Below are 20,015 nucleotides of genomic sequence, written 5' to 3' on the forward strand. Positions count from 1 at the left end.
CTGGCCGAGAGTGTTTTGCTACCTAACCCCAAGCCTGCCACGCCCCAAATGACAGATAAGCACTGATCATAACTCCTAAGCAGAATATTTATAACCCAGAGCCAGTGAATGAACAGCTAATCAACAAGAAGCAAATGCTGCTTCATTCGAGATGCAGAACCCGCCTCGTTCCTCCCCGCCAGGGATCTAATTCTTCCACAGGTTGAGCCTGGGAACTCCCCAAGCCTTTGCCTCACTCAGGTCTGGCTAGCATCCCAGATGTCCAGGTGATCAAGAGAGAGTTTTCCGTTATCTCTCCGATTGATGAAAGGATGCTCTCTCAGGCAGGCAGAGCAGAGGGCGCTTTCAGCTCATTCTAGATTCCCTTGGCCCATTTTGGGGTAAGTGCCAGCATTCTAGAAAGGTGAGAGTGCTAAGTTCTAGAATGATTTTCCCTCAAAATGATTGTCCCTGCACATTAGAACAGCATCTTGTACTTCAGCTGGGAATAAATTACCCTTGGCTCGCTCCTCTGCAATTTATTGCTTCTTTTCCTGCCTGTTTGAACCTTTATCTAGTGGCCTCTCGGCAACGATTTCTATAACACCATAGGTCTTTGGAGCCTCAATTTTTGCCCTGGCTCCCTCAAGACCCTCCTTCCTACAAGCATGAGGTTGGCCCCCACCACCGTGCTCCTGTGGGCCTGGGGCAGTCTCCAGGCCTTTGAAATTGTGGAGAAGGAGAACATTTTTCAAAGGACCCCTTGCCCCGCTTTTCTGGTGTTTGATAACACTGCCTATCTGGCTGACATGAGCTTTGAGCTTCCCTGTCACTGCAAACCTGAGGATGTTTCTGCTGTGGTCTGGTATTACCAAAAGTACCTGGGGAGCAGCCACACCACGGTGCTTACAGACTTCGACGGGCGGTTGCTTACAGAGGCTGCTCATGTTAGGGTAGGCAGCAGTATGCTGGCTCGCTTCAGCATCCGAATGTTCAGCCTGTTGGTCTTCCGGGCCCAGCCAGAGGACTCAGGCCTATATTTTTGTGGCACTCGCAACGGGGACTATTTTTATGCCTATGATGTGGACATCCAGAGCCATAAAGGAATGGTGGCCAGTTTCAGGGACAAGGGCCAGGAGCCGTTGCCGGATGAGTACTATGGGAGCCTCCACGTCTTTACTACCTTCTGGGAGTGGACCCCCTGTGACCGCTGTGGGGTGCGCGGGGAACAGTGGCGCTTTGGACTCTGCTACCTGCAGAACCCTAACCTTTCACCTCGATACATTAAGACTCTGCCGGATGTGGTGTCCTGTGGCTCTCGGGCTGTGCCATGGAAACTGCACCTCAAGACCAAGTATCACACACCTGAGCTGTTGATTCAAAGCTGCCTAGTGTCCTGTAAGAAGAACAAGATGGGGGAGGGTATACTGGCAATCTACAACTATGTGTCGAAACTGGGCGGCCGGCCCTGGGTGCCTCAGGTCCCCATTCAATTCCATCAGCAGAGACTGGGTCACGGCCTCATCATCTCCTGTCCCGGGGCCCGACCAGAGCATGCCGTGGCCTGGGACAAGGACAGTCAGCCCCTCTACCGCACCCAGTACCTAAAAGGTGTGAACAGATCCATGAGGGTTTTCATCGACCACGGCAACCATCTCCACATCCGCTTCACCCAGCTGAGTGACCGGGGCATCTATTACTGCTGGCGGCAAGGGTTGAAAATCGCTGGCTTCCGGCTAGGCGTAACATCTCGAGGGCGCTACCCAGCCTCACTCTCAGACCCCGAGACTCGCACAGCCGTGGAGCTCACCCTGATAGGCTATCTGCTCATCGCCGTTGTCTTCGTTACCATTCACCTCTGTCGGTGCTGCTGCCAATCTCGCTGTTGTCCCAATTTCTCTGCCCAAACCCTTCTCCAGCTGTGACGACCAGTCGTGTTACAATATGTTTGTTAAATGATACCAGAGGCTTCTGGTGGGCACCTTGGGCTGGGACACGTGACGAACGAGTCTATTAGTTACAGCCTGCCTCCCAGTTTCACGGGAGAAGCCTGGGTCTAACCTGGGAAGTGGAAGGAGCCTGAGGCAGGTCCTGGGTCAAGGGGTCCTGGTTGAACTGGATGGGGGGGGGTGGGATGGAGAAAAAAGAAAAGTGAGGGGAGCTGGCTTGTGTCGTCCCCTGCTTCCAATTGTTCTGAGACTAGCAGAGTGGCAGGTATGACGGTGAAGGTAAGAGACAGATGAAGAAATCGGAGGTCAAGCACAGGAATTTCTTGAATGATGGCAGCCAGGCTGGCTGGGGGATTGGGGATGAGAAGAGGAGTGGGAGCCAAAGCCCAGGGCACCTGGCCTCCGTTGGAGGCGGATTTAACCGCCAGCTGCTGCTGTGGAGGGTTTGTTGTGGAGGGTTTAGGCTCGCTAGACATTCGGTGGTGATAACGAGCAAGTTGGGTCTTGTCTGTCCTCACCCCACCTTCTGAACAAATCAGATCCACTCTGTGGAAGCCTCTGACACTGTCTTTATTTCTGCCCAGTGAGTAAAGGTGACAGTACTGCTCTGAAGGTTAGCAGAGGTGACAAGGGGGGGAGTGTACGATGTCCTGGGAAAAGGGAGGGACCTTAGAGGGGGAGGAAAGGACAACTGAGGGGACACTTTCAGCTCCATTTCTTCCTCACCTGCCCACCAACCAGCTTCCGAGAGGGTACACTAATACGAAGGCACTCCACACCAGGCTGCTTGAACACAACGTGTGTCAGTTTCCCAAACTTTCAAACAGGATGGACGCTTAAAGTCTAGGCGATACTCCGTACATGCATAAGAAAGGGAATGGGGCCCTTGGCTTGGAGAACAACAGCTAGTGGTTGTGGGGATGGAGGGCCTCAGAAGGATGGTTGTGGACTCTTCCAGGTTGAGAAGCCCAGGGTGATGCGCAGTTGGGGACTGAGCAACCAGGAATAGACCTTCACAACTGAGACGCGCCTGTACCCTGCCCAGTGGATGGAAGTCCCTCTCTCCTGTTTCAGTGTCTTTGAGAGAACAGGTCATTTCCTTGATTCCAAGGATTCAGAGCCAAGTGTAACTAGTTGCCTACAACTTCCAACTCCATTGTCCAAGTTATCTCCACCGGTTCCTCCGCCATGGCACCCCTGCAGCCTGAGCGGGGTAGCCTTCCTGGGCTCCCCCCTCTCCGCATCCATACTTAGGGGCCAGAGAGCCCTCCTCTATACCCTCCAGTACACCTTCCCTCTCCACTTATGCTATAGAGCCTGCCACATGCCAAGAACCAAGTTTTCACACGCTCGTGGGGCATCAACCTGCAGGGCTGCTCAGTGGGGCCGATACACGAGGGTCATCCCTCCGGAGGGGGGCCCTTCAGGACTGCCTTAGTGGCCATTCCAGGTAGCAAGTCTGCCCTACCCACTCCTACATCGTCAGGGTTCTTCCAGATGCCTAGGCCTCTGGCTAGAGATTCTTTGCCTCGGGATCTTTTCCTTTCTGTCTGAATGTTTGTCTTGCTCCAGCAGCCTATGAAAACTCAAAGTCCAGTTCCCAGAGACCTCCAGCTCTGGCAACGGTTTCCATAACAACAAGGATGAAGGAAGGGATTTGTTAAGTCTCCCTGCCCCTGTCTTTCCTCTTTCTTCCAGTTCTAACCCAGCTGGGGGGAGGGGGGTCCTCCCCTCCTGATTGCCCCTTTGGGGTGAGTATCCTGTTAGTTGGAGATGCAGGGTGGTCTGTGCCGTCCATGAGACTCCGCACTGACCGAGCCGTGGGCATAAAAACAGAAGGAAGGGGAGCACTGGTGTGGATGGGAATTGGGCCTAGCAAACAAGACTATCTGAGGAGGGAGCTTTAGGCCCTCACACTGTATGGCAAGGGCTGCCAGCTGGGCACACCTCACATCACATCCTTGTGCTCCTGCTTCGACTCCTTAATGACCTGCAGGGAGAGGGAAGATGCACAGCACAGAGTTAGGGGCTCCAGAATCCCAGATCCAGTTTGCTAGGCTGAGCATCCCCGAGGCGAGCCCCTGACTGCCCTGGATGTGTCTTCCAGGACTATCGCTGTGATTGCATCACACATTGAGATATGAAATGCCACTTGTAGAGGACTATGACGTAAGGGCAACCATTGCTGCTAACATCCCAACAAATGAAGACGGCCATTCTATGTCTAGCCCCTCTTCCAATTCCCCTATGGAAAGTTCTTCTGAGTAAAATTTGAAAGCCTCCCTCCACCAAGTGTTCCAGAAAGATGGTGGCCTCCATATACAGGTTGCCCTTAGCACGCCACCCATGAAAGAGCTGGAAAAGGAGAATTACATTCAAGGCCCATCCCTTCTACCAGAGCTCTCCTGGTAGTTAATAAGGACCTTCAGTGAGCTAGTACCAGGCTTTCTCCAGTACAGCCTCAAGAACTCCCCGGGGCCACTGGAACGTTTCCTCACCTCGCCATCCCGCATCTCCACCGTCTTTACCACGATGTTCCTCTTGAGGTGGCCTTCTGACACAGATTTGGTGTCCAGGCTGGTTTCTGCAGGTACGAGGAGAGGAGGTCTCCGTGGGCTCTTGGGACACTAGACATCCTGCCCTGCACCCAAGTTCCCCATCATGCACCCAGGATCGTGAATACGGACGGGGCTAGCTAGCTAGGCAGCGAAAAGCATGACTTTTCCGAAGTGACTGGAGACTCCCATCTGTCCCCCAGCGCTGGGCACACCCTGCTGCTGTCCTGTAGCCCGCTCTGCCTTCTGTTCTGGCACCTGGCTGAGAGACAGCCAAGGGCTGCACCAAGGAAGGAGCCTCAGTTTCCTCTCTTACAAAATGGGCTCATAGTGACTACTTCCCTGGGACATGGCGAGGTGTCAACTCACTGACGTATACCACGTGGTGCAGATTAGTGGTTAATACGCACGGGACCTTTCCCCATTCTTATTTCCCTGTCACTTATCTGGGCTCTAGTGACCTTTGACTGCCTGGTATTTGGCACCTTTGCCTGGCCAGCATGGTTAACTTTCTAAAGCTCAATTACACCCTGCAATATGCACGGCCAATGTTCCTAAATGGAATCTTCCCCCATATCTAAGAATCATTTAAGGGCCACATACCAGTAAAACGTAATTTGATCCAACCCCCTTAGAGAGGAAAATATACCGTGTCGCCACTCACTAATATGTAAAACGAAGAGCAGGGAACCTAGAGTTTATTCACTACAAGAGCAGCCATCCAGGGGGAACCCTCTGGGCTGAGTCAGCACTGAATGAAGCAATAGAACTCTGGGGACACATGAATCAAACACAGAGCCTGCCCACAGGCACTGCAATCCCCAAGGGGACCACCTAGCGACACAAAAGTGGTGAGGCAGAGGCATTTGCTCAGAGGGGTCAGAGCATCTCCTTTGAGCTCCCAGAGACATGCTGCCTTTAACACAGGCTAGCTCTGTTAGCATGACCTCACCTTGAGCATAGGCTAGCTCTGTTAGCATAGGCTAGCTCTGTTAGCATGACCTAACCTTTAACGTAGGCTAGCTCTATCAGTATAACCTAATTACACAGAGCCAGGACCTAGCGTGGGTACTGAAGGTTCTGGACAAAGGACACGGTACAGTCCCTTAGAAGAGGCCTGGGAGGAAGAAGGCAAGCCGGGAAAAGTACACAACTGAAGTGCACGTGTCTAACGGAGTGCTGGCAGGACTCCGTTTACAATCTGGCGAGAGCCTGTATTGGTATAACTTGTATTGTGAGCCTTTTGAGATGTCTTGTGACTTTGTGGCCTTCCCCTTCTTTGGTGCTTTTGCCCCCTGTAGTGACAAGCAGTTAAGAGAGAGAGGAGAAAAAAAAAAAAAACAAGAACACAAAACACTTAGAAGGGCGGAGCTTGTTCATGGCTTGCAGACCTGGCATCAGTTGAGACCCTGTTGGGTTTCGCAGGGGATGGGGACACAGGGCAGAGGGAGGCAGGGACCAGCTATAAGCCCTAAGATTCTGCACTCCATCTAGGGTCTCCGTGGAGGGTCACGAAGGCTCTCAAGGAGAGCGTGGGTCTCTTTGCCTCCCAGTCCATGAGAGCAGTTCACAGGCCTGGGGGAGGAGGAGGGGATTCATTACCCTTTCCCACAAGGCCCCACTATACTGACCTCGGATCTGGAGGTTGGAGAAAGTCTGTACAGGAATGGTGATGCTGGAAAAGGAGGGATAGGGATGAGGAGGCTGCCCTAGGACATCCCCAGGCCAGGGCTGGTCCAGGGCCAGCATGAAAATCTCAAAGCCCTTTACCAGGACACACACACACACACACACACACACACACATACACACACACACACTCACATACACACAAACACACACACACACACTCTCTCTCTCTTTCACACACACACACACACACACACATTTTCTCTCTGTCCTGTGTGCATGCGTGTGTGTGTCTGTCTGTCTGTCTGTCTCCCTCCTTCTCTCTTTCCTTTCCGCTCCTCTCTTGCTCCTCTCCTCTCTTCCTCTTCGCCAACTTTTTCAGACAAAGTTTCTCTATGCGGCACTGATTCAGTATATAAACCAGGTTAGCCTCAAACTCACAGAGATCTGCTGGCCTCTTCCTCTCAAGTGCTGGGACTAAAGCAGCAACATAATGACTAATACATACATACATACATACATACATACATACATACATGCATACATACACACACACACACACACACACACACACACACACACACACACACACATACAATGGCAGATGTGGGTTCCCCTGGAACTGGAGTGTTACTACAAGCCATTGCAAGCCATAAGATGGATGTTGGAACCCAAAGCCCTAACTATCTCTCCAGCCTCCACCACCAACTTTCAACCCAGCAGCCAACACTCTCCAGGAGCCGGAAGTGTCTGCAGGACTGTGTTATCTGCCCCCACAGAATACTTCCAGGAAGGAGGCTTTGGAGATGGAATTTTTTTTTAAGTCACAATAACTTCATAGAGGCAGAACAAGCCCTTCAGACCATGGGAAATTCCATTTTTGTTGGCCATGCTTGTGGTAAGCCACTTAATCTGGGGAATAACTCAAGTCCTCAGTCCCGAGAATTACCAGTAGTTGGACCCATCTATTCTTCAGACATTTCTTGAATATCTATTGTTCGTAGGCTGAACACTCTGGGTGGGAAGGATACAAGGCTAACTCCGGAGTACTGAAAGGAACAAGAGGAATTCTGGGGCTGAGGTGAGCTCACCGGTTTTCTTCGCCCTCCAGCAATTTCCTGTAGGTGGCGATCTCGATGTCCAGGGCTAGCTTAACGTTGAGTAGATCCTGGTACTCCTGCAGGTGGCGGGCCATCTCCTCCTTGAGGCTTTGGCCCTCCTCCTCCAGCCGAGCGAGTGCCTCCTGGTAACTCGCCGACTCCCGCGCGTGGCGCTCCTCCTGTTCGCGCATTTGCCTCTCCAAGGACTCGTTCTGCGGGATGGAACTGATCACTTGGCCGGGAGATTTTGAGAAACTTCGAGGCTGCAACCCCTGATCTCTTCCGTGTTCGCCTATGCCACCCCGGTCCCTCCATCCCTGTCCCCCTCCAGCAACTTCTTGCTGCCCCATCCAACCAGTGATCCGTGCTCACCGTGCCGCGCAAGGACTCAAGGTCGCAGGTCAAGGCCTGCAGTTGGCGGCGATAGTCATTAGCCTCGTGCTTGGCCTGGCGGAGCAGCTCTGCGTTGCGGGAAGCAACGTCTGTGAGGTCTGCAAACTAAACCCAGAGAGGACCAAAAATTGAGGGAAAGTGGACTGGAGCCTCCCAATGGCGCAAGGCACAGCCCAGAGAGCTGCCTGAGCTGGGAGATATACATGATCACTGAAAAACCAGGAACCTCAGGGCTCCCTTAGGAGGAACAACTGTAGCCCAAGGACTTCTTAGGCCTTCATCCTGCCCAGACTGTCCCTGCATGTGAGGCTCATTAACTCACACTGGGCTTGGCGCCCTGGGCCAGCGACATTTCTGGTCTCTGTGCTTTTCTGTCTCAGGCCTCCTCACAGCCCCTGTTCTCCACCTGAGATGCCCTTCCCTCTTCTCCTGAGTCTCTAGGCTGCCTGTCTAGCACAAGTCCCACCCCTAGTCCATCCCCCATCGTCCCTGCCTCCTACAGTCTGTATAAACGCTGGCCTCATCTGGACTAAAGAACGTGGCACACGGGGTTGGGACTTAGCTCAGTGGTAGAGCGCTTGCTTAGCAAGTGCAAGGCCCTGGGTTCGGTCCCCAGCTCCAAAAAAAGAAAAAAAGAACGTGACACACAGTAGATGTTCGGTAATGCAGGGCATAGGCTGGCAGAGGCATCAAAAAGCAGGCTCTCTGATGATATGGGTTAGGATAGGAAACGCTATCCCTTTGTCACTTAGGAGCTGTGTGACACTGAGCAAACTGGTGAGCCTTTTAGCTATTATTAACTATTACTGATATTACTTATAATAGCAGTAACCAAGAGTAGTTTGGGAAGTAATAATGCTTGCGTGGTTTTGGGCAAGTCTCCTCTCTCTGGGCAAGACTGGACACCTAGATAGGTTACCCTTCCCTAGCTTCCTTCCTTCCTTTATTCTTCAGGAGGGAGCAGGAAGACTTCCTGGAAGAGGCAAGCTGCCCCACAGGTACCTTGGACCGATACCACTCTTCTGTTTCTTGCATGTTACTGGTGGCCACTGCCTCGTACTGAGTGCGAATCTCTCTCAGAGCCGCTGTGAGGTCTGGCTTGGCCACATCCATCTCCACGTGGACCTGCTGCTGGGCCAGCTGCTCCTGGAGTTCTCGAACTTCCTAATAAGGTAAAAGAAGGGGTATTGAGGCTCAAGCCTCAGGCCTAGGCTGCACTCTCCCAGACTCACGCCTCTGTCTGCCATTTATAGCAATGGCTCACGGAAATGAGGCAGATGTTACTGGAGGAAGTGCATGTTCCAGGCCAGCCAAGGCTACACAGTGATATCCTGTCAAAAAGTAAAAGTAAAGCGTCTAATGGGCATGGAATGAGAATTTGAGGGTGCCTTCCTCTCAGGACTGCATAGTCAGGAACCAGGCATGAATGAATATGTCTTGCAGCCAGGCTCTGAGGTCAGAGAATAGATGTGCGTGCGTGCGTGGCTGGTCTCAGTTTTTCTGTGTGGCTGAAATTGGCCTTGAACAGTTCAAACGTTCCACGTCTACCACTCACAGGCTGAGATGCATACCACTGTGACAGGTCCTCAGAGGGGTTCTCAGCTGTGTGACTTTGGGGGTGTGTTTTAACCTCTCTGGGCCTCAAGGTCCCCACAGTTGTGAAGGAGGTAGTGATAAGGCTCGCAGAGCTGATGTGAAGGAGAAACTCAAGACTCGGTTCTGTGCTTCTCAGAACATGGCGGCGGAAGGCCTGCGTGTGTTTTCACGGGTAGTAAATACTGGACACATCTCCCTTAGTCTCTGTCTTCACTCTTTCTCTCGTTTTTGTTTTCTTCCTGAAATTTGGTTTCTCCGTTTCCCTCTGTGAGCGTCTCTGTCTATCACCTGCAGTTTCTCGTAAGGCCCCTCCCTCCCCCTCCCTGGCCTCACCTCCTCATGGATCTTCCTCAAGAACTGGATCTCCTCCTCCAGCGACTCAACCTTCCTCTCCAGATCCACACGAGCCAAGGTGGCTTCATCCGCCTCCTGGAGCAGGGAGAGAATCTCTTTGACCCCAGGGTCCTAGCTACTAAAATTTCCAACTTTGTCTTCCCCCTCCTTGTGGGGATCTTGGAAGCAGACAACTGCGGTGTTTGGTGGGCGGCCCTCCGCCTCCCCTCCCCCACCCTCCCTCTCATCTCTCTGACCTGTCTGTACACAGCCAGGTTGTTCTCCGCCTCCAGCCTCAGGTTGGTTTCATCTTGGAGCCTGGGACAGGGAACACAGTACAGGCTTTAGGTTTTCCTGAGGACTCTTGGATCCCTATCCGAACCTCCAGAGGGAGGGGACTGTCACAAACGGATCCCACAGGATCGGTAGAATGGCAGGAAGAGTAAGCAACGGCAGGTTCCTACACAGAGGCCTTGGCTGAGCGTGAACAGATAAGAGCTTCCTCCTTAACTCATTACTGAGGTGCCTTATCGGGGTTGGTGCACCTGCTCTTGTTCCCAGAGACGCATCCACCACCGTGCGCCCACTGTCACTGACACCAGTGCCCCTCCCGCACCAGAGGGACACGTGAATACCCACCACCCAGCAAAGCACCACGCCCCAGAGTTTGACCTCGGTTACCATCTTTTAGGACAGATTGTATCATGACCTCTCCTTTACAGCTACAACCAATCAAAATGACTTGAGCAGGGTCAAAAGCAGGTCGTAGACAGCCATCTGGGCCCGGCATCCAGGCCTGCCTGCTCTTTCTTGCATTTCTTATATTTCAGAGACCAAGAGCCTCCTTGTGGACGCAAACCTCTCTGGCCATTCATAGTGCCCAGTGACTGAAGCACCTGCCTGCTTGTACCCTGGCTACCCACACACAGCCTCCCTCAGCTTGGTGGAAGTACCCAGAATGCTCAGCTCTCTCTGGGAATCTGATCCCTGAAGTTTTCAGTCTCTTCCTGGCTATTCTGATCATATTAGGGAACAAAGACAGCTCTCCCTTTTGAAACACAGCAGCCAAGAGGCTCTCCTTAGGGGGAGGCAGTACCCTTCCTTCCAGGCTCCTCTCTCAATTCAGTCTCTCTGCTCACTAGCCATTTTTCCTATTCCCCTTCTCACTTCTGCCTCAGGGTGCCGAGGTCCTGTGTGAGATTGTCCCTCTCCACCTCCAGCCGGGCACTGTTGGTAGTAAGCTGGTCCAGACGCAGCCGCAGCTCCCGAAGTTCTGCCTGGTAAACGTCAGCCAGTTTGGTGGGCTCCTTGGCTCGAAGCTGGTTCAGCTCAGCTGCCAGCGCCTTGTTTTGCTGTTCCAGGAAGCGGACCTTCTCGATGTAGCTAGCAAAGCGGTCATTGAGCTCCATCATCTCCGCACGCTCGCTGGCCCGAGTCTCTTTGAAGCCGGCATTGAGCGCCCCGGCCAGGGAGAAGTCTACCCTGGCAGGGAGTGGAGGCGTCATTCGAGACAGGGAGAGGCGCGGAATGGTACCCAGGTGTCTGGTAGGACCATGGCCCCTGACCATCGTCTCGGAGGAGGCATAGGAGCGGCGTGCAGAGGTGATACGTCTCCGCTCCATCTTGCCCTGCTTCTGCTGGCTCCTGGGATGTCAGGGCCTTTATTGAGGGACGGGCTGGACTGGATCTGCCCCTGACTTCCTGGCAGCACCCCATTGAATAGCCTGAGGGGGTGGAGCTGGGCCCCAGCCCAGCTATGGAGAGAACTCTTCTCACCCCACCAAGGTCACTGTACCCAGAGTCAAGGGTTTCCTGGGAACACCAGCCTGGCTTCACCATTGATCAAGGAAACCCCATTTCTGGTAAATGGGTCAAGAGAGGGCCGAGGAAACAGCTTAGTCCATAAATCGCTTGCCTGTCAAGCATGGAGACCCAAGTTCTAGCCACAGAGCGAATACAAAAGGCCTGGTTTGGAAAAAAAAAAAAAAAGGCCTGGTTTGACAGTGCATACTTGTAACTGCAGTGCTGAGGAATGAAAATAAGTAGGCTTCCTGGGTCACACTAATTGGCAAATCTCAGGTCCCAGGGGGAAATGTTATCTCAGACAACCAAGTCAACAGTGTCTGAGGTTGACCTCTGGCCTCAACACATGTATGTACACACACATGAACATTTGTGTGGTAAACACACACGTGTGTGAGCACACACACACACACACAGAGAGACAGAGACAGAGAGAGACAGACAGAGACAGAGAGAGGGACAGCATGCACACAGCTGGGTTGGGTAAACTGCCTCCAGTTCTTAGAGCCTGTAAGCCAGGGCTGCCCCAACTCTGAACTTCTCTGTGGGCCTGTGAGATGCTAGGATCTTGAAGAACCTATTCCCTTCCTCCGGGATCAGCCTAAATTACACTCTCCTGGGACCCCCATTCTCAACAGATGTGCAGAGCCCTCTCCTCTGAACCCCTCCAGTACTATCTTCTCATTCCTGGAGTTCAGGAGTTGGGGGCTGGGGTTTCAAGCCCCCTTTGTGACTCCAGAATCAATTTGAGCCTCTGGCTGTGTGTTTAGGGGGCAGGACAGAAGGAATGCACGTAGGTCCTGATAGGGTAAGACAGCTGGCTTCATTTGTGAGCCCCCCCGTTCTCTCAGGAGACTTACCTCCTTTGAATTTTCATACACCAGGTCTCTGGGGGATATGTAGGTCCGGGAAACCAACCTCCACCTTCATCGTTGGTGGGGAGGAGGCTGTTGATGTTTGAGATCTCAGGCCCATCTATCCCCTCCACTCAGTTCCCCCCCAGGCGCCATCTGTACCCTTGGGCTTCTGGAAAACAGACAGCTCTGCTCCCCTCCAGCCCCCAACGCCTGCCTTCCTCTGCCCATGCTTGGACTTCTGGTGTCTACTCCAGGGTATTTGCTGAATAGAGCCTTGTTCTCTGCCGCCAGTGAGGCATACGGCAAGGGTAGCCCCATGGGCTGCTTTCATCCCTGGCTGCCAGGATGTCAGCCCTTGGTGCAGTACAAGCTCCCAGCTCAATGGACTTCTCGGAAAGCATTGAAGGGGGCCTGGAGTGCAGCGGGAATCAGGCTGTGTGCCCGCCCCTGACCATTATGTCTATGCCAAGGTGAGTCATTCAGTGGGCACAAGGAGGAGGTCCTGAGGGGGTTGGCCAGCTCAGCACTGCCAGACTTCCAGCTTACAGACCAGGCCTGGCTGCTTGCCTCTCCCAGCACTCAAGCCATTTAAGACCCCTGAGTTCCTGTCATAGCCACATCCTCTACTCCATACCAGGGACACGGTATTCGATTGAGCTTACAATGGGCTGCTTTGCTGAGGTTCCTTTAGTGAGTCCTACTATAGGGACAGGGAGAGCCCCTTAGGCTCCAGGCACATCTTCCCCAATCCTGAACAGTGGCACAGTCGGGGGGGGGGAGCTTGAGAGAGGTTCCCAGTGACCTTTAGACTGGACCTCATCGTGTCCCCTGGAATTCACTATGTGGATCAAGCAGGTATGGAATTCACAGAAACCCAATTGCCCCTTCGGGATTAAAGGCTTGTGTGACCACTTTCTGGCCCCAGTGACTTTCGAGACTCCTATGAGTTGGGAATGTGGAGAGCAGGGCACTTTAAAGGAAGAGCCTTACTAGAGATTAGCCTTTAACTCAGGACACATCTCAGTACAGGAGCGGCCTGTCTTTCCAGGTATAACAGAATGGGTCTGAAGGGAAAAGATGTGCTGAGGGCGGGAGAGGTTTGTCAGCAACGCTGGAGAATTCCTCCTGTATTACTCAGGGTTCTCTAGAGTCACAGAACGTATGGAATGTCTCTCTATACTGAGGGATTTTATTGTGATGACTCACAGTTTGTAAACCAACTAACCCAACAGTGGGCAGCTGTGAATGGGAAGTCCGAGAATCTAATAGTTGCTCAGTCCCACGAGGCTCGGTGTTTAAACTGGTCTTCTGCAGAAGTGGGTTCTAACAGGTAACTGCAAGCAGTCAAAACAAGAATGAACCTTCCTTCTTCCAATGTCCTATGTAGGCCTCCAGCTAAAGGTGTGGCCCAAGATTAGGGTGTGTACCACCATGCCATGTCATGCTTGCTTTGTCCCAGGCTGACCTTGAACTCAGAGATCTCCTTGCCTCAGTCTCCTGGGATTAAAGGCATGTACTACCTTGCCTGGGCCTAAGTGTTTCATGGCCACTGTGCCTCAAGATCTCCATGCCAAGATCCAGGTCAGAAACTGTATCTCCCAGCCTCAAGATCTGGATCACAGGGCTGGAGAGATGGCTCAGTGGATAAGGGCACTGACTGCTCTTCCAGAGGTCCTGAGTTCAAATCCCAGCAACCACATGGTGGCTCACAACCATCTATAATGAGGTCTGATGCCCTCTTCTGGTGTGTCTGAAGACAGCTACAGTGTACTTATGTATAATAAATAAGTAAAAAAAAAGATCTGTATCATAGGTGTGCCCTCCAATTCTGGATTGTCGTTCATTCCAGATATAGTCATTGAAAACCAGGAATAGCCACCACAGCTCCTGTGTGTGAACTTATTTCAGTGCCAGCTTAGGAGTTCTCCAGCCTCGGTCCTACAGCCCCCTCCCTGGAGTCCAGATGCAGGCCTAAGTTCCATTCTAACCCCACTGGGCTTTCAGATCCTTGCTACGCTCTCCCAAAGGTTCTCTGTGCATAGAGACAAAAGAAAAGGCATTCCTGGTTGCAGTTGGTGTACAAACTTTCGTTATTAGTATTTTTATTACACACTCACTGTAGAGGAATCAGAAAACACATATAAGCAATATAAATATTTAATTAGCCATAATTTTGCCAAATGGAGATAAACACCGCCAGATTTTTCTACACATACAAATACATTTTTTTCAAAACAAGCCCATACTGCACCAATTATTTTGCAATTTGCTTTTCTTTCAACAATATGTTGCGAACGTCTTTCTAAATCAATAAACACTTCCCTCTATCATCGTTTTAACAGCTGTATGGCTTTCCAGTCTCTGCTTTCATTTAACGAACCCTATTTTTGCACAGCCAACAATTGTAAGCCTCTAGCCAAGTTCCCAGCCCACGTCTCACCATACCCATGCGTGTCTGCCCCAGACAAGCACTTGGTAGGAAAACAGGCAGGCCCTCTGCCCTCCCAGTCGCCACTGCCATTCCCATCCTCCTAGCCTGGCTCAGGGCGTCATGCTCTGGCTTCCTACTTTTCAACTTTCCCAAGCAGAATTCTCCAACAACACGGCCTCAGGCCGAAGTCCAGCAGACTTTTAGACTCCACGGCAGGGTGCTGTCAACCCTGGTGACAGATGCTTGGATACCTCACCACAGAGCCCCGCAGCCAAGCTGAACTCTGCTTCAAGCCAGAGTGGGGTTAAGATGGCCTCCTGTGTCCCTCTCCCTGAAAAGCATCGGCGTCTCCTGGGACCATCCCACTTCTGGTCTCATCTCACATACACACAGTACCTGGTGTTTCCCACAGACACCAGTCTCACGAGTGGCCATGCAATTTGAGTGTCACCTGCTGGCTCTGCTTGCACACTTGCCCTGCCCAGGGCAAGTACAGCGTGGTGGTGGGATCAAGACTGGCTGACCCCCATCCCATGGTGTTGCCTGAAGGAGGGGAATTGCAGCCCGGGGCCGCTAGATGGCAGTGCTCAGCTACCTAGGTCTGGCCACAGAAACCTGGTTGAAGGAACAGCTTTCCTAGTGGTTGGTGGTTTTTCTAAGGTTCCATCTTTGTATCCCGTGGTTGGTCATTCTGGTTTGACTTTGTTCTCCCTCTAGACTCGCCTCAGCTGTGGCAGTGCCCTCTTGAGGAGAAAGCGACACTTTGGTTACTGGGGGGCTGTGACGTTTTAGAAAACACCATCTCTGATTCTCCATCTCCGTGTCTGTGAAGTAAAGGCTCACCTTCCAAGAACATTGTGAGGATTGTTAGTGAGAGGCAGCCACAGCAGGCGCGGCTGAAAAACCAGAGCACTCATTTCAATACCGCCCCCTTCTTACCGAACATCAGTGTTTCTATGATGGGTTGGCTAGGAGGGGCAGGAACTGGATTGAATACAGGCTGCCAAGTCTTACTGCCTCTATTGGGAGTACGTGAGACCCTTCCAAGGAAGATCACAGAGGAGTGTGGATAGGACCAAGGTACAACGCTGGGTAAAGAGAGTAGGAGTCCGGGGTTGGGGATTTAGCTCAGTGGTAGAGCGCTTGCCTAGCAAGCTCAAGGCCCTGGGTTCTGTCCCCAACTCCGAAAAAAAGAAAAAAAGAAAACAAACAAACAAACAAAAAAAAAACAAACAAAAAAAAGAGAGTAGGAGTCCATGCCATTGTCTTCTCTGGCTGTTGGTGGCGCCAGGTCCCACAGGGGACATAGTTGTTATTTCTTTGTTGTTACTGTTGGTTTGTGAGACAGTCTTATATACCCCAGGTTGGCCTTAGACTTGCTATGTATGTAGTTAAGGATGACCTTGAACTTCTCATCCTCCTGCCTCCACCTCTTGAGTGCTGGGCTTCCTTGTATGCACCACCATACCTGGTTTACTCGATGCCCGGAAATGGAAGGCATCATGCATGGGAGAAAGCAGTGTCTATAACCACAGCCCAGCCCCACGGCTTTTTCAGTGGAGACTGAAGTAAGATGTTGTCCCCACTAACCCACTTTCTTGCCTCCATGACACTCAGTGGGCTCTGTTCTCACTCGCCTTCCCTAGACTCGAGGCTCTTAACTTCATCCAATTCCAGAAACTTTTGGTGTCCGGGTGTCCTGTGCAGCTCTGCCTGAGTCCTGCTGGGAAGGTGAACTGAGTCTTCCCCTATAGCTGGAGATTTCCCAATGCTAGAATCGGTCATCCCCTTCAGAGCAGGGTCTACTCCACCCAGACCAAGACGCCACAGGACAGGGCTAGCTTCTTCCAAACTGAAGCTTCTGCAGGTAAGGGCCGTCCACTTGGAATGGACCTGCCGCAGGCCAGGGACCATTCATCCTCCCACTTACAGCCTGTGTGGCGGACAGGTTCTGACTAGAAATCAGCTTCCGTGGCTGCGGAACGGTCTTAGGCTGGACTCCGGAATCCCTTTTTCTTCCTCCTTGGGCCCCGCCCCTTCCTCTTGTTGGAGACATTGGCTCATTTACGTCCACAGGTCCTGGGGCCAGGCAGCTGTGGCAGGGTTAATAAGCTCAGGCCCTTTCTCCCTCACCTTTCCCGGCCCCAGCCAGACCCACTCCAGCTTGTCCTTTACCGCCTAGTCTCTTACCCTGAGATCTGCTTTTAATTGCTTTCCCAGTCTGCTTTGCGCCTTCTCCGTACATTGCCTCCCCCACCCCTGCCCCCTTGGGTATCTCAGGGATGGTGAGAGGCAGGGACCAGATGTGGCCCTGTTGGGAGAAAAGGACTGATAGCTACCATTCCCAATCTAGCAGCCCTCCAAGTAGATAGGATGGACCAATGGATGGGGCTGTACTGAGCAGAGGAGAGGCATGAGGCTCAGTTGAAAACACACTGCTCTGCCAGAGGACCTGAGTTCAAGTCCCAGCCCCGCCATGGCAGCTCACAACTGTCTGTAACTCCTGTTCCAGAGGATCTGACATCCCCACGCAGCCAAAACTCCAGTGTATATGAAATAAAAACAGATAATCAGAAAACACAGCTCTCAGAATCCTGGGGGTGAATCTGGTGCCTTCCTCCCTCAACAGCATTCATCCCCAGCTGATCCCTCTTCACAGAGCGATGGCAAGCCAGCGTAGCAGCACGTGTCTTTGGCCAGCCTGGTCTACATAGTGAGTTCCAGGACAGACAGTGATACATAGAGAGAGACCCTGTCTCAAGCAAGCAAGCAAGCAAATACAAAAGAACTATGGAAGACCTGTTCTCATGACTTGGATTTTTTTTTTTTAAGATTTATTTATTTATTTTCAGAGCTAAGGACCGAACCCAGGGCCTTACGCTTGCTAGGCAAGCACTCTACCACTGAGCTAAATCCTCAACCCTAAGATTTATTTATTTTATATGAGTACACTGTAGCTGTCTTCAGACACACCAGAAGAGGGCATCAGATCTCATTACAAATGGTTGTGAGCCACTATGTGGTTGCTGGGATTTGAACTCAGGACCTCTGGAAGAGCAGTCAGTGTCTTAACTGCTGAGCCATCTCTCTAGCCTCTCTTAGATTCTATCTGGAACCAGGATCCCCCAGGAGCCCAGAGCCATGCGGCCATTGCAAGGAGACTCTGGAGACAGGTGAGTGGGACTCTAGGGCAGAACTCATGGATTTGCTGTTGGGGAGATTCCCCAGGTTGGAAATCTGAGAAGGGAGCAAGCTGAAGGCTGCCTGCAGGGAAAACATAGAGGGTTTGTTTATCCCACAGATTGTGCTGTTTATCCCATCACGGGGATAGGTGCCAACACTCCTTCCACCACAAAGGTTTTCGACTCTTGGCCACAAACCTGATTTTGTGAACTGGGTAGACATGTATACTCCCATGTCAGGGCCAGATCTGAGCTTCTGGGGGGCAAGGGGGTAGCTGTAAGGGGTGTGTGGGGTGACGGAATTTCTAAATCCGCAGGAGCAGGGCTGGGATGATGCAGGGAGAGGCGAGTCTATGGTAGACAGGGAGGCATTGATTATCATGTCTTATGGATGACTCTATGAGAGAACAATCCAATTTCAGAGTCTCATCACCCATGCAAGTCAGACGGAGGCTGCATGTCAGTTTGCTGCCCTCCTGCAGTCCCAACTGCCTATGGCATGCAGGGCACCACACAGCAAGCTCTCAGCCTGACCTCCTGTGATTGAGGGCAGGAGCTGCATGTGCTTAGTTCCATCAGCCCAAAGTCTTTGTACATTTTATGGGTCACCCGAGAGCACACTTTGTACCACAGAGCCATAAATGTTTGTTGAGTGCACGGCTAGCTGCCGAGCATCCTTGTCAAGAGTGACCTCTCCCACTGTCAGGCTGCCCTGGACTGGGCAAACTTTACTTCACACAAGGGGCGTATGTGCAGAGCATGCCCTCCTGGCCCTGGTTACTGGTTGCCTTGCCCCAGGCCGGCTGCCTCTGCACTCAAAGGGCAGTAGTGATGATGAGAAGAGGTAATGTGTGTGAAGAGTCCAGGAAATGGAGAAGTTATCCCCTCTGAATGTAGCCGTCACTCAGCAAGGCTTCCTGAAGGGAAAGCACTGTGCCAAGCTGCCAGGGGACACTGATGTGCATCTGTGATGGCTTCGAGGGAGCCATGGTACACAGGGGAACAAACTCATTAAGACTAATTGGAGAGGCGGGAACCCTATGCCTGAGAAAGAGAAATGAGGTCTGTTCACTTCAAAAAGGAGGCAGTCCTGTGTTATGTAAAAACCAGAATGTGCGCTGGGCCCCAAACACCTGCTGTCCCGTGCAGACGGCTTGGGTGGAGGTGGTCCATTGTCTCTCTCGTCCTTTGCTGGGTTGGCATAAGCTCTGGGATACAGGCTTGAAGTGATAGCACAGGGATGCTTACCAACATGCTTTCCTTCGCTGTTCCAATAAAGGGTAGAACTGAGCGGCAGGGGGCTCAGGCAGGCAGAGGATCACTGTTCCCCAAAACAGCAAGAACTCCTCAGAGGCTGGCAGCATTATTTACACACTATTCACAATGTGCTAAATACCCTTAAAATGTTTGTTTTCAGGAGCAAGTTCAACACAAGCTCCTATAATTTTGTTTACACTATTAATTCACTCAGCCAACCATGTCTTCATGGAGAGAACAGAGATAACTATGTTGAATTGCTATGCGACCCAGTGAATGAAAGGAAGGCGGAGGGGTGGGGAGAGGAGCAGGCCGCACAGGACTCCAGCTGAGATTCACTTAGAGAGTTACCTCAGACTTGGGGACTAACTACCCAGAAGGCCACTCCTGACAGCAGAATGAGCCACCCCCCAAGATTATGGCATGTACTAGACATCCAAGTGAGATTCCTTTTAAATCCACCAGGGGCAAAGACCCTGAAATGAGGAAAATATTTGTGTGCAGGGAACATGTATGCCACAGAGTGTGTGTGTGTGTGTGTGTGTATGTGTGTGTGTTCAGAGAACAACTGTGGAGTGGGTTCTGGGATTGAACTTGGGTTGTCAGGCTGCAAACAAGAGCCTTTACCCGCCGAGCCAGCTCCCAGGCCCAGGGAGAGGACTTGCTGGAGTGAGGAACCCTGCACAGGCCCAAAACAAAGGCTGTAGGAGGCTGGGCAGGCATCTTTTTTTGGACTCTAAAGTTTCTTGGACCAGGGCTACAAGCGTGCTAAGCAAGCACCCTACCATTGAGCTACAGTCCTAGAAGTTCCCTGTTATTTTTTTCACATTATATAGCAAAAGTCTTCTAACTCATGATCCTCCTGCTCTAGCTTCCCATGTGCTGGGATTCCAGGCATGTGTTACCACACCCAACTTGAAGTCTTAAAGGTAAGAAAGAAAAATCACTAAC

At 51.9% G+C, this 20,015-nt stretch overlaps 3 protein-coding genes across 3 annotated transcripts in view; 1 reads left to right on the forward strand and 2 right to left on the reverse strand.

The window, feature by feature from the left end:
• The window catches only part of Eftud2 (elongation factor Tu GTP binding domain containing 2), a 47,238-nt gene extending 45,513 nt beyond the window's left edge, over positions 1–1,725 (reverse strand). Inside the window, exon 1 of the mRNA XM_063268747.1 lies at positions 1,584–1,725. The gene's annotated coding sequence lies outside the window, so the exon portion shown is untranslated. The remainder of the gene's footprint in view (positions 1–1,583) is intronic.
• On the forward strand, positions 453–1,924 carry FAM187A (family with sequence similarity 187, member A). The gene has a single exon (NM_001013861.1). It carries the CDS (start codon positions 648–650, stop codon positions 1,902–1,904), a length of 1,257 nt encoding a protein of 418 aa, NP_001013883.1. The 5' UTR covers positions 453–647; the 3' UTR covers positions 1,905–1,924.
• Positions 1,925–2,482: 558 nt separating this feature from the next.
• On the reverse strand, positions 2,483–11,157 carry Gfap (glial fibrillary acidic protein). Its single transcript, NM_017009.2, has 9 exons — positions 10,702–11,157; positions 9,792–9,852; positions 9,535–9,630; positions 8,608–8,769; positions 7,585–7,710; positions 7,204–7,424; positions 6,115–6,158; positions 4,427–4,512; positions 2,483–3,918 (listed from the first exon to the last, which is right to left on the reverse strand). The coding sequence occupies exons 1-9, from the start codon at positions 11,154–11,156 to the stop codon at positions 3,877–3,879; spliced, it is 1,293 nt and encodes a 430-aa protein (NP_058705.2). The 5' UTR covers position 11,157; the 3' UTR covers positions 2,483–3,876.
• Between the last annotated feature and the right edge of the window lie 8,858 nt (positions 11,158–20,015).

Source organism: Rattus norvegicus, chromosome 10, assembly GCF_036323735.1.
Source record: "Rattus norvegicus strain BN/NHsdMcwi chromosome 10, GRCr8, whole genome shotgun sequence".
In the NCBI taxonomy this organism is placed as follows: Eukaryota; Metazoa; Chordata; class Mammalia; order Rodentia; family Muridae; genus Rattus; species Rattus norvegicus.

What these genes read in the sequence shown, in the direction of transcription:
- FAM187A (NM_001013861.1), top strand. Translation starts at nt 648, where the DNA reads ATGAGGTTGGCCCCCACCACCGTGCTCCTGTGGGCCTGGGGCAGTCTC.
- Gfap (NM_017009.2), bottom strand. Translation starts at nt 11,156, where the DNA reads ATGGAGCGGAGACGTATCACCTCTGCACGCCGCTCCTATGCCTCCTCC. An exon ending in CTCGGCACCCTGAGGCAGAA is followed by an intron (nt 9,853 to 10,701) that starts GTGAGAAGGGGA and finishes TCCCTGTCCCAG; the next exon opens with GCTCCAAGATGAAACCAACC. An exon ending in TGAGGAAGATCCATGAGGAG is followed by an intron (nt 8,770 to 9,534) that starts GTGAGGCCAGGG and finishes TTACCTTATTAG; the next exon opens with GAAGTTCGAGAACTCCAGGA.